General features: G+C 38.8%; 1 protein-coding gene across 2 annotated transcripts in view; it reads right to left on the bottom strand.

The window, feature by feature from the left end:
• CRTC3 (CREB regulated transcription coactivator 3) overlaps positions 1 to 14,674 on the bottom strand; it is a 668,286-nt gene that overhangs the window by 258,532 nt on the left and 395,080 nt on the right. Inside the window, exon 5 of one of the 2 annotated variants that reach the window (XM_053717740.1) lies at positions 4,571 to 4,633. The exons of the other annotated variant lie outside the window; for it this stretch is intronic. Within the exon in view, the coding sequence (XP_053573715.1) occupies positions 4,571 to 4,633 (63 nt within the window). The remainder of the gene's footprint in view (positions 1 to 4,570; positions 4,634 to 14,674) is intronic. 2 annotated transcript variants of the gene reach the window in all.

Raw genomic sequence — 14,674 nt, 5'->3', positions numbered from 1 at the left:
TGATGATCTTTGTGAATCGGTAAGTGAAGGTAGGCATCCTTTAAGTCCACTGTGGTCATGTACTGACCTTCTTGGATCATGGGTAGGATGGATGGGTAGGTCCATTTTGAAAGATGGAACTCTGAGGAATTTGTTTAAGATCTTTAGATCCAAAATTGGTCTGAAGATTCCCTCTTTTTTGGGAACCACAAACAGATTTGAATAAAAACCCTGTCCTTGTTCCGTCCGCGGAACTGGATGGATCACTCCCATAACTAGGAGGTCTTGCACACAGCGTAGGAATGCCTCTCTCTTTATCTGATTTGCAGATAGCCTTAAAAGATGAAATCTCCCTTGTGGAGGGGAAGCTTTGAAGTCCAGAAGATATCCCTGAGATATGATCTCCAACGCCCAGGGATCCTGAACATCTCTTGCCCACGCCTGGGCGAAGAGAGAAAGTCTGCCCCCTACTAGATCCGCCGCCGGATAGGGGGCCGTTCCTTCATGCTGTCTTAGAGGCAGCAGCAGGCTTTCTGGCCTGCTTGCCTTTGTTCCAGGCCTGGTTAGGTTTCCAGGCCTGCTTAGATTGAGCAAAAGTTCCCTCTTGTTTTGAAGCAGAGGAAGTTGATGCTGAACCTGCCTTGAAATTTCGAAAGGCACGAAAATTAGACTGTTTGGCCTTTGCTTTGGCCCTGTCCTGAGGAAGGGTGTGACCCTTACCTCCAGTAATGTCAGCAATAATTTCCTTCAAACCAGGCCCGAATAAGGTCTGCCCCTTGAAAGGAATGTTGAGTAATTTAGACTTTGAAGTCACGTCAGCTGACCAGGATTTAAGCCATAGCGCCCTACGCGCCTGGATGGCGAATCCGGAATTCTTAGCCGTTAGTTTAGTCAAATGAACAATGGCATCAGAAACAAATGAGTTAGCTAGCTTAAGAGTTCTAAGCTTGTCAATAATTTCAGTCAATGGAGCTGTATGGATGGCCTCTTCCAGGGCCTCAAACCAGAATGACGCCGCAGCAGTGACAGGCGCAATGCATGCAAGGGGCTGTAAAATAAAACCTTGTTGAATAAACATTTTCTTAAGGTAACCCTCCAATTTTTTATCCATTGGATCTGAAAAAGCACAACTGTCCTCAACCGGGATAGTAGTACGCTTTGCTAAAGTAGAAACTGCTCCCTCCACCTTAGGGACCGTCTGCCATAAGTCCCGTGTAGTGGCGTCTATTGGAAACATTTTTCTAAATATAGGAGGTGGGGAAAAAGGCACCCCCGGTCTATCCCACTCCTTGCTAATAATTTCTGTAAGTCTTTTAGGTATAGGAAAAACATCAGTACACACCGGTACCGCATAGTATTTATCCAGCCTACACAATTTCTCTGGTACTGCAACTGTGTTACAGTCATTCAGAGCAGCTAATACCTCCCCAAGCAACACACGGAGGTTCTCAAGCTTAAATTTAAAATTAGAAATCTCTGAATCAGGTTTCCCCGAATCAGAGATGTCACCCACAGACTGAAGCTCTCCGTCCTCATGATCTGCATATTGTGACGCAGTATCAGACATGGCCCTTACAGCATCTGCGCACTCTGTATCTCTCCTAACCCCAGAGCAATCGCGCTTGCCTCTTAATTCAGGCAACCTGGATAATACCTCTGACAGGGTATTATTCATGATTGCAGCCATGTCCTGCAAGGTAATCACTATGGGCGTCCCTGATGTAATTGGCGCCATATTAGCGTGCATCCCCTGAGCGGGAGGCGAAGGGTCTGACACGTGGGGAGAGTTAGTCGGCATAACTTCCCCCTCGTCAGAATCTTCTGGTGATATATCTTTTATAGTTAAAGACTAATCTTTACTGTTTAAGGTGAAATCAATACATTTAGTACACATTCTCCTATGGGGCTCCACCATGGCTTTCAAACATAATGAACAAGTAGTTTCCTCTGTGTCAGACATGGTTAAACAGACTAGCAATGAGACTAGCAAGCTTGGAAAACACTTTAAACAAGTTTACAAGCAATATAAAAAACGTTACTGCACCTTTAAGAAACACAAATTTTGTCAAAATTTGAAATAACAGTGAAAAAAGGCAGTTACACTAACAAAATTTTTACAGTGTATGTAACAAGTTAGCAGAGCATTGCACCCACTTGCAAATGGATGATTAACCCCTTAATACCCAAAACTGAATAATAAAAGACAAAAATGTTTTATTTTTTTTATTTTTTATTTTTTTTTCAAACAGTCACAACTGCCACAGCTCTACTGTGGCTTTTTACCTCCCTAAAAAACGACTTTGAAGCCTTTTGAGCCCTCCAGAGGAGTCCTGGATCATGCAGGAAGAAGCTGAATGTCTCTGTCAGTATTTTTAGCTGCACAGAAAAGCACTAAAAAAGGCCCTTCCCACTCATATTGCAACAGTGGGAAGCCTAAGGAAACTGTTTTATCACCAAATACATATAAAAACAATTAAACATGCCAGCAAACGTTTTATATTACATTTTTATAAGAGTATGTATCTCTATTAATAAGCCTGATACCAGTCGCTATCACTGCATTCAAGGCTTTACTTACATTAGTTCGGTATCAGCAGCATTTTCTAGCAAATTCCATCCCTAGAAAAATATTAACTGCACATATGTTATTGCAGGAAAACCTGCACGCCATTCCCTCTCTGAAGTTACCTCACTCCTCAGAATATGTGAGAACAGCCATGGATCTTAGTTACTTCTGCTAAGATCATAGAAAACGCAGGCAGATTCTTCTTCTAAATACTGCCTGAGATAAACAGTACACTCCGGCACCATTTAAAAATAACAAACTTTTGATTGAAGAAGAAACTAAGTATAAAACACCACACTCCTCTTACGACCTCCATCTTGGTTGAGGCTTGCAAGAGAATGACTGGATATGACAGTTAGGGGAGGAGCTATATAGAAGCTCTGCTGTGGGTGATCCTCTTGCAACTTCCTGTTGGGAAGGAGAATATCCCACAAGTTACAGATGATCCGTGGACTGGATACACTTAACAAGAGAAATTGTATATAATATTTGTGGGTATAGCATATGAGTAAGAGGAAAATTACAGCTAAACACAAACACAGCAGAAATGTAAAAATAGCCCTGGTCCTTAAAGGATTACTTTTGTTTAATATATACATACCAAATAATACAATATTCTATTAAATAATAATATATGAAAACTTACTGTACTTTATTTTAATAAAAACGAAGCATCCATACCTTTTATTTTCTATAATTATTTTGCAGTAATGACGTAAGCATATCCAGCCCACCGTTTTCGCCATTATCTACATAACATCACTAACCAATTATATTGCGTGCCTATGCATAAAATTATTGGCAGAATCGTCACTAATGCGCATGCGCATAAATTAGTCTCGATCGCGCATGCGCATTTCTGATCACTGAAGCCCAAATTACTTCATCCTCGCCTTATGTATCTGCAGATGGACGTTGGATGTGACGCTGCGCTAACTCGCGCATGCGCAGTATTTAACAAAGACGCCATGTTTCAACTGCAGTTGTCAGCACGGATTGGGAATCCGTAACGGCTGACTTAGAAGTAGGTTTGGAAATAATCAATATTTCCAATATTAATATTTTATAAACTAAACATATTTGGTAAAGAAGGTACTTTAGAAAAAGATATATTTATATGTATATTACGATTGTATTGTGATTTCATTTCTGACTACAGTGTCCCTTTAACGATAAGAAAATTGAAAAATTGTCTTGTCACTAAGGGGTTAAACAATTGTTTGACAGAGTGCATTTAGGCCAATCAAGGGTTTAAATGTATATTGAACCCAATCTTTTTCTTTCATGATTTAGATACAGCATGCAATTTTAAGTAACTTTTTAATTTACTCCAGTTAATTCTTCTTCGTTCTCTTGGTATCCTTATTTGAAGAAGAAGAAAAAACGGAATGTAAGCATATGAGCCGCCCCATCTGTGGTTCAGCACCTGGGTACAGCTTGCCGATTGGTGGATAAATGTACCCAACAATCAGCAAGCACTATCCAGGGTGCTGACCCAAGAATCAGCAGACTCGTAAGCTTACATTCCTGCTTTTTCAAATAAAGAAACCAAAAGAATGAAAAAAATTGATAATAGGAGTAAATTAAAAAGTTGCTTAAAATCGCATTCTCTATCTGAATCATGAAAGAAAAAATGTGGGTTCAGTATCCCTTTAAATCACTGCCATGTATTACAGACAAAACAGGGGTTCATTCACAATTTTTTCATGATTAATTGAAAAAACTCGTATAGAACAGTATGTTTCCCAGATATGGGGTTTCTCTTATGGGGCTGGGGGTCTTCCTGAAGCAAATGTGGATGCATTATGATAGTTATGACATCTGCTTCTCAAGGTTCCAGCTTTCACAGTTGTAAAACATTAAAATGTTTTATAATTGCGCCTAAATGTAATTCATTCAAGAGATGGACAGTCCAGATGGACAAGTATTACATTGGGTCATTCCCAATAGTCCTAATTTGATTTAGGGGAACGTATAGTCTAAAAGGTGGACTATAAATTGAAGAAAGAACTATAAAAAAGTCACCTGTTAAGAGCTGACAGTAGCCTTGATCCTGGGCGCTTCTCGTCATTCCAGGGAGACTGCTGCCTTCAGAGATAGAAAAGAAAACCTAATAAATGCGAGTTGGTTAAAAAAGGTTCTTTCATCCTCTGAAATCCCATTACAATAATGTATGCTGAAGACACAATCAAATAAAGTTACTTCCTTCTAAAGGCACTAAAACATACAAAATTAATGAGGGGGAGAAAAGGAGTGGAATGAAAACTAATGATGGTCACAACATATTAAATTAAGTGACTGCGTTAAAGAATGATGACCATAAGTGGACAGATAATGTATTCAGAATGCCATACACTGTAAAAACATTACATCTTTGAACAATGTTAGAGTATCACTGATCACTTCAGCATAGAAGCTACAAAGTTAGCAAACCAAGCACTATTTTATCAACTAAAATACAGACTTGAGTGAAAAAACTACAGATTGGATTCAACATAAAACTAGAATTTAAAAAAAAATCAATAATATCAATGAACTAGTATTAAAATGTGCAGTACAAGACTTACTGACCATTCACACAAGCAAGGCAGTATAGCTGATGCTATGTACAGGAGGTGCTGTTTGCTCATAAGCACCTGGTTTATGGTCAAACAGGACTCCCCAAAAGAAGTGAGAAAATGGTACAAAGACAAAAATGTATTTTGGTTTAGATGGAATAAAGTAAAGAAGTTAAAATCAAATTGTAACTCCTCATAAAATTGCTAATTGCCTGAACCCAGTTACATACTACAGAGAGATTTCTTACAGCACCTTATTTATACCCTAACAATTACTGAACACAATCAAGGGAAAGAAGGCAATGTGTTAGCTCAATTTGTTTGGCAAATCACATAATAGGTTTAATTGCTCTTAAAATATGTATCTTGTAAGGTCCTTTGAAACGAATTATGGATATATACTATCCATATATACAAAACATGTCCCTTTAAACTTCCAATCAACATAAACATGTCTTTATTTGTTTACAAGAAACAAAAGCACACAAGATTGACTGCCAATAACAAAGGTGGTGGGGAAGAGTGGCCGGCAGGAGGGTTAACGAGCTGCCTGGGAGGGATCAGGTAGAGATTAGGAAGGTGTCAGGTAGGAGGGTAGTCTCTACACTACAGCAAATATAAAATGAAAAAAAAAAAAACAAAGGCTCTATTTCTGTTTAAAAGGAGTGATAGAAAATAATTTGAAATATTCTCTGGTACTACTGTGCAAGTTTTTCTCTAAAATTCTCGGAAACAAAGAGGTTAATCAATGCGAAGGATGTAAAATGAATAGCTACACATGTAGCAGGACAGGTGACTGGCAGATACATACATATATTGCTCCTAAATGGTGATCCAGCGGTAAACTGCTTAGGTATTGCAAAGTGTTGAGGCTCCTAACAGAGACTTTAGCTGTTTTTCCACTTTGTAGGGTTAAGCACATAGATAGCAAGGGACATTTGGGCAAAAATCACATGTTCTAATAAATTAGAGTATTTTATTTTTGCACTAGAATACCCTTTCAAAATTGTTGTTGCTGGAACTGCTGAAAATGTTCTTATTTTTTTTCAACCATTCTGTAAGAAACAGCTTTCATATTATGGTTACTTTGTAGAGCTGATGATGTTATGGGAGCAACATTTAGATTTTTTTTTTTTTCTGCTTCTTTAAGTTCTTTGGCAATAAAGTGGTTGCCAATAGGAACAAGTGACACCAGGAATCCAGAGCGTGGGACTCAGCCACTTGTCCAGACCAGTTGCACTTTTGACCTCTCTCACTGGAAATAAATTTATTGTGATCATTTGCCTGCCAGGGATATTAGTTTATACCAAACTGAGCAATGTTGCTGAACAGAGACCACCTTAGTTTCACATAACAGTCTTTCCAGTTATGTGAACAAAGAAGATAAAACTATATTGACAATTATCAATCAGTAAAAATACTTGTATGGAAAAATGAAGTAACAGCCACATTAGCATTATTCAGTCGAACTCTACTAAATATATTACTATGTTTAATACTGAAAAAGTACTTTTTAATAATAAAAATGTATAGAAAGATAGATAGATAGATGATAGATAGATAGATAGATAGATAGATAGATAGATGATAGATAGATGAGAGAAAGAGAGAGAAATAAAAAAAACTGACTGATTATTGATTGCTTGATATATTGTGCTCTGTAACTTTGAGAAAAGCAAAAGGGACAGTTATTTACCATGCTTGATATATTTTGCAGCCCCCTCTGAAAACTAGAATATTTACATGACAATTACAATTATTACCTATTATGAGATATACAGAGGTGGTGGTTCTGGTGAGCATCCCCACTAAAAAAAAACTCTGTTTTAGATAGATAAACTATATCACACACACATTGTTCTCCCCAGGACCTATTTAATGGTCACACCACCAAAGATATATAAATAACCTTAAACATATTATTGTATTTATTCTTATAGGAATATTATACTTCGGAGGAATCAAAATACACATCAATTACATTTTAGATGAATGAGCACTAAGTTGACAGATAAATATAATATGCATGAAAAATAAATAAGATTAAAACCTGATATAACATCCCAACTGCACAATTTTTCTGAATGGATAGTCCATGTTTTAAGGAGAATTCCCTTAAGCTACTTCACAACCCATGTGTGTCGCTCTACTGGGAAGATTGCAAATGTTAAATGGGAAATCCAGCTCTGTCATATGATGACAACACATCTGTTTCCCAATTTGTCATTTCTTTCTGAGGTCATGAGAAAGCGAGTGGAGAAAGTGCACAAGATAAGTCCACATAACACGCAGCCAGAGTTTAAGTTTAAACAAAGAATGCAATAAAGATTATAAAATGCTTATAACTTTTAAATTAATATTTGAATGATGATGCAAATTGACAATGTATTTAGGAATTAGTTAAAAACATAAATTATGCTTACCTGGTAATTTAATTTCCATCTGTGAGAGGAGAGTCCACGGCTTTATTCATATTGATCGGTAGAATCGACTCCTCTCGAGTCCACCTGCCCCCTTCCTGGCACCCCAAACAGCTCCCCATCCTGACAGACTTGCGTCCGTGGTCACAATCTCCCAGGATGGTCTCAATAAGGATGTCCCCTGGGACAGTTGTCCCGGACGGATACACCAAGAGAGGGATTCCCTCGTTCAGTTGTCCAGAGAGATCTGTTGGGATAGATCGGAGTGATCGCCGTTCCATTGTCTCAACATGCATACCTGAAGAGGTTTGAGATGGAACCTGGCGTATGGAATGACATTTATGCTGGATACCATGAGCCCAATCACCTCTATAAACCTGGCCACAGATGGCCTTGAGGAGGTCTGAAGGGCAAGACAGCTGGACACAATCTTGCAACGTCTCAGATGTGTCAGGAATAGCTTCATGGACATGGAATCTATTATCGTACCCAGGAATTCCACTCTGTTGATGGGAACCAGGGAACTCTTTCCTTCGTTCATCTTCAATCCATGAGATCATTTTTTAAAGGACGATGAAGGGGAAAAAGAAGATCCAATTCTATCCCACTCGTTCTTAATAATCAATATTAACAACAAGTGACCACACTACCTTGCAGAAAAGACCTGACTTATAATATGCTCATGCACAGGATAGAGTCTGGTCCCATACTCTAAACTAATATTAAATAAATAAATCCCAGCATTTGAGTCTTAAGAATCTTTCAAAAAAATTGTTTTTATTGTTTCTATTTCTCCACAACATGTGTCAAATAGTATGCATAAATTAGAAGAGTACAAATGTTCATCCATTCTCATTCACACATACCCCAACCAATATCAATATTCCTTGATAAATGGCGGAGTCCCGAAACGCGCGTTGGAATCACTAGACGCCATCACCTGCCATTATCCTGTGTTGGTTGAACTACAGATTCAAGCTGTTGCAGCGCGGCATGACAGTGAGGTATGAGACCGGAGGGGTCTGAAGTTTTCCATTTCCACACCCGAAGAGGACAACGGTGATAAGTCTCACAGTGGCACTAGGTAGCGGAAGAAGACTCAGGTAACACTGTTACAAGTTGGATACTGTGTACAAATTGCTGGAATAAGCTACACACAAGACTTTTAAAGTTCTAAGCTACGCCATGCATTAGGAGTGTGAACTCTCTATCAGGTCGAGGTATAGACCATGAAATCCAATTATACAATGCTGGTTGTTATGTGCACTGTGAGTGAAGTTTAATGGTGTGAGGTTGGATCATTATTTGAGCAAAGTCATAGCCGATTGAGATTGGATATTGTGGTCAACACACGGCAGCCTATTTTTGATGATTACACATATATGCAGCACATATGTGAAATGTGAAAATGTGAAAATATAAAACAACTATTGCAAGCTTGCAGTTATGAAGTAAAGAACTGGTATACATATATACGGTTCTTTGTGAGTCACACAAGTAGAGCCAATCAAGATAATCTACATTTACTGTCATAAAGACGATTCTATCATATGAGTTGCATTGCTTGCGCAAGTAGAGCCAATCAAGATAATCTACATGTATTGTCATAAAGACGATTCTATCATACGAGTTGCATTGCTTGGAAGGATTATTGATAATCCATACAGGATTCTTTTGTTAAGGCTGAGAGACTTATTCTGGTTTTGTGTTGCTTTTTTTTTTTTTTTAATTTTGGTGCAGGTGGTGCTGGTCATCACCCCCTGGGGACGCCTTGGGGGTGTAAGACGATGTGCTAAAACATAGTTCAGTTGATTTTTTTAGTTCAATTGAGCGGATTTGCATGGTGGTTGGGGTATGTGTGAATGAGAATGGATGAACATTTGTACTCTTCTAACTATGCATACTATATGACACATGCTGTGGAGAAATAGAAACAATAAAAACAATTTTTTTGAAAGATTCTTAAGACTCGTTCTTAATAATGTTCGCCATTTTTACAGGTACAGGAAAAGTTAACGGCACTACCCTGTCCTCGAAAACTCTGTCTAATTTAGGGATCAAAGGTTCATCAGGCAGCATGGCCTCTGAAAACTCTAATGTAGACAGAATCTCCTTTAGAAGAAAACGCAAGTGTTCAATCTTAAATCTAAAGGCTGGTTCCTCCACAGCAGGAGGCCTAGAGGTAGCAGACTCCAATCCAGAAAGTTCACCCTTTGAAGACTCAGAGTGTGACCCATTCTTGGATAATTGAAAAACAGATAAATCCAATAAATCAATTTATGGCCCCTGGACAGGAGAGCTATGTTTAACATTTCACTTGCGCTTAGCAGGGCGAGGTAAAGCACTAAGGGCCTCAGACACCGCCATTCTTAACTGCACGGTAAAGTCTGATGGTAAAAGGCTCCCTCCAGATGGACGATCAAGCATGCTACGGGGAAGCTCCATGTGATGAGGGAGATGACTGATGGGTATGCACCTCACGGGACGGCGAGTCCTCAGAAGTGGACGGCTCAGTGGTACTAAAGGGGTTAACATTCTTAGACATAATCACTTTGTTGATGCATGTGGAACATAGTTGAGAGGGTGGGCATACCAAGGACTCCTCACAATATAAACAGGTATTAATATTTGGAATAGAGGGAGTACCCTCCAGAATATCAGAATCATCCAAAGCTTGCGCTAATGACAGTAGGACACAGAATAAAAATCATTTTATTTCTCACAAAAATGGCACCCTTATACTCATAATGACTGGGGCACTCACTACTTACTAGACCCAGAAAAACAGAGAAAAAAAGTTTTCTCCGACAGCTAGATCAGTCAGGAAAGAGGAAATGAATGTGTGATCACTCCCGGTCATGTGGTGCGCAAGGCAGGAATGCCCCTGCTTTCAAAGTGAAAGTAAAAACCTGTGTGTTCCAGCCACATAACAGTCTATGAGCCCAATAAAATCTCACACATAAAGCAGCATAAAATCAAAGCATCACATTTGATTAATCCCCACTGTTCAATAACCTCTCTCAGGAGATATTAATCCATGATTCTATTAAGATAAAAGGAGTCACACTGTGACCCTGTCTTCTAGCATTTTCAACCTATGTAAAAATTGAAAGGCTCTTACCAGAATCCATACTGTGGAACAGAAACACAGCCTCTTAAGTGTGACAGTGTTGTAGCATTGCTCTTGACATGGACTTGAGTGAAGAAAAAGCAGACAGTGAAACTCGGCAACACTGATTGCTTAAGGAGCTGTTAGCAGGCAGACTGGATGGGTTCGCAGAAGACTCTCCCTGCATCTCCAGACTCTAACTTTCGTCAATGCTCTCACTGAGAGGCTGACAAGACTACTTAAAACTCCAGTCCCATATCGAAGGGCAGATACCCCTCCTAAAGAACAACCCTGAAATCTGACATTTCTCTGCCATCCTCCTGTGACAAAAGGCAAAGAATGACTGAGGGATGGGGAAGTGGGGTGTCTTTGCCTCCTCCTGGTGGCCAGGTTCAGTATTTCTCAACAGTAAGGAATGAAGCCATGGACTCTCCTTATATTAAGTAAGGTTTAAATCTTCATTTTTCATTTGATCAGATTGGACGTTTGATCGCTTACCTTGTTTTCCTGCTTATATCTTCATTTGGTATGGCAAAAGATCTCATCTATATTATTCTTAACTTTATTTAAAGAAAAATCTATGGTTTCTCTTCAAATTGTATTTTTCATTGAGTTGCTTGTGTATCCGAAGTGCAAACCTATTGCAATCCATGTAAGTTCTATTGAGGATCATTTCCAGAGCCAGTTAGTTGGATAATATAAGATTTTGAAGACTTGGTAAGGTCTCACATTCCTTTGAAGAATGATAAGGACACTGCCAATGCTGAGGAAACTAGTGAAGCAGAAATGCCGGGGATATCTGCTGCCAATGTTATTAATCTCTTACCAAGACTTTTAAACTCTCTTCAGAAATATCTTACAAAAGCTATCAAAGTTTCAGCTGTATAATTAAGTGGGTGTAGAATATCCATTGATGAAGACAGAGTTAGGAGGAACAAGTTCAGTTTTAGGGGTATCCTTGAATCAGTTTATGGTGTGGACTTCCGAAGTTCCCAACAATTATTTTTTTGTTTTCCAAGTTACTGCAACAAGAGTCTAACATGTTGCCCATAGTCCCCCAAATGGGAATATCCCTCCTGAGATATTATTTTATGCTGCTACCATCAAGGAACAATTTGAAAGGATTTAGTGGTTTCCCCAATTACTCCCAATACACTTTTGGCACTCAGAAATAAATACTTTACAATTAACATTGTGCCTCTAGAGAAAAGGAATGTATTACAAGTTGGGTTACTTTGTCAAGTTGCTAATTCAGAAGACTGGACAACAGTACAGTATTATCCTATGTTGATAGGTGTAGAACTTATAACCGATCATCTGAGCTTTACCTCTCTTACTCCTCATGCAGAGTTTAGAGCTACAGCTTGTAAATGGGCTCCTTTACCCAGAAATAAACCTAGTGGTAAACAAGTTAACTTAACTACATCTTCCTTTGTAAATGAAACTGCTACTTGAGCTGTTGAGACTCGCTTATATGTTTTCTTATGAGTTTCACCATTAGGGGCTAGAGTGGAGTGGAGCGCAATTTCCTGCTCCCGATCGAAAGTTAACATCGATAGACGGAGGATTTAGTGTGTCGGGTAAAGAGTGTATTACAAGTTGAAAGTAAAATGTTTTCGCACGAGTGCTTACCTGATGAGCACAAAAATCTGAACTTTACATATCGTGACCGCTTCAACTATTCCCTCACAGACCTCAAATGTTTTTTATGTGATTAGTTTTTTATGCGATTTGGATTTTGTATTTAAATAATTTTTTGTCAGACTAAGTAAAGCAATTGCTATTTTTAACCAATTTCCATTCCCCTTTACACACACACACTTTAGCATTTTTTTTGCACAATCAAATATTGTCTTTCTTTTAAATAAATAATGTTCAGCACCCAGGGGTCCCGGACAGACTGATACCATTCCCTTTGAAACAAGGAAAGTCTGCCCCTCAGATGACCTGCTGACTTGTCTTGGGATGACTTCTTGGGCTGCTTAGTTTTACTACACCCCTAGGAGACTTCTACGTTGCCCTAGGGGACTCCATCTTGGGCATTTCTGCGCTCCTCTTCCTAGATTTAGATCTCTTATCCTAAGGTAGAAAAGCTCACTTTCCACCCGTGTCTGGGGCATGGTGGAGACCAGGCCCAGACCAAACAAGGTCCTGGGCAAGGATAAAAGTCTAGACTTAAGCACGTCATCCACTGACCAGGACGTAAGCTACCAAGCCCTCCTAGTCAGAACTGCAAGGCCAGAGTTCGTAACGTGGATGAGAACAATTTGTAAGATGACATCCCTGATGAAGGCATTTGCCAGCCCTAGGAAATGTACATGATCCTGGATCTCCTCCAGAGGAGCTTCCACAGTAATCAGATCTGCTAAGGATTCACACCAGGACATGGCTGCCTCTGTGAAAGCAGCTATTCCCACAGCATGTTAAAACAGGGCGCCAGACTGGAGAAAACGTACTCTGAGATATAATTCAAGATTTCTATCTAAGGGATCTAAACCCTATTAACAAGCAAAACATGTGTGTATATCAAGCACTAGTTCGATTTAAATTTGAGTTATATCACCCAATAAATCGTAAACTCCAGAGAATAGCGATTACGGCTGAATGTCAGAAAAGCAGATTGTATGTTCAAAGATAACAAACAGAAACACTTACATACTTTTCTTTGACCGCCAACAGGACATCAATCAAAATAGCGGTCACAAAACCCTCCCAGGGATCACACTTGCTTCGTGTTTTACTCGTTCTGTGTATCTGACATACCTCCACTAGCTGAAATCCTCCGTAGTAGACAGGAACTCTGTGGCCGCACAACCTCCGTGAGGATAACACTGCCTGTGTTTTTCGTGCTCTGCCAAACACTCCGGGATATCACGCTTCAGCTGGAAGCCGGTTAGTTAATACTTCCGGTTGGTTGAAGAAAAATCCTCAGCGTCTCAATGTGGATTACGAGCCCAATTGCCAGGTTCCAAGCAGCAGATTTGAAGTAAAAAAGAGTGCTAGGGCGGCTCCGTAAAACCAGAATATTTATTATTATTAAAAAACGTTATTAATACACACAAGCAGTACGGGCAAGCAACATACTGAAACAAAGAGCTGTCACATCCCAAGCCAAAGGACGCGTTTCTGGTTTCCCTGTACTCAAAGATAATTGGGGGAAGGTAACATGCATACCTTTATAGGCATTACTTAATTAAAAACACACCTGTTTGTTAAGTAAACTTACATACAAATTCTGCTCATGGATGTCTTAGGGGATAATTTCTTAGGGGATTATTTCATTAACATCACTGTCATTATAATGAGAAGATAACACAATATATATATATATATATATATATATATATATATATATATATATATATATAAAGAGATGTTTCAGATAAATATAGATTCTAGCATTATACGTAATATAGAACATAAAGTACAACATATGCAGCTATATATAGCTCTAAAGATTTATATTTTAACCTCTTTAACCTCTTATGTTCAGCACCTATTAAATGATATATATATTGTGTTATCTTCTCATTATAATGACAGTGATGTTTATGAAATAATCCCCTAAGAAATTATCCCCTAAGACATCCATGAGCAGAATTTGTATGTATGTTTACTTAACAAACAGGTGTGTTTTTAATTAAGTAATGCCTATAAAGGTGTGCATGTTACCTTCCCCCAATTATCTTTGAGTACGGGGAAACCCGAAACGCGTCCTTTGGCTTGGGATGTGACAGCTCTTTGTTTCAGTATGTTGCTTGCCCGTACTGCTTGTGTGTATTAATAACGTTTTTTAATAATAATAAATATTCTTGTTTTACGGAGCCGCCCTAGCACTCTCTTTTTTACTTCAAATCTAAACCCTATTATAAGTGTTACTCACCTGTTGAAACACATGAAATTAGGGCTCTTAATTGGTTCTATTTTACACCTGCTTGAAAGCTGTACTTGTATTCTTGTAAAATGATTATTTTCTAAAATATCTAAAATGGTCGTCAAGCTCCGCCCCTCTCGCGTCTATGTTAGGTTATCTTTATTATTA

The sequence above is a fragment of the Bombina bombina genome, chromosome 6 (genome assembly GCF_027579735.1).
Source record: "Bombina bombina isolate aBomBom1 chromosome 6, aBomBom1.pri, whole genome shotgun sequence".
Taxonomy (NCBI): Eukaryota; Metazoa; Chordata; class Amphibia; order Anura; family Bombinatoridae; genus Bombina; species Bombina bombina.
This window is presented reverse-complemented; position numbering and strand designations above follow the sequence as displayed.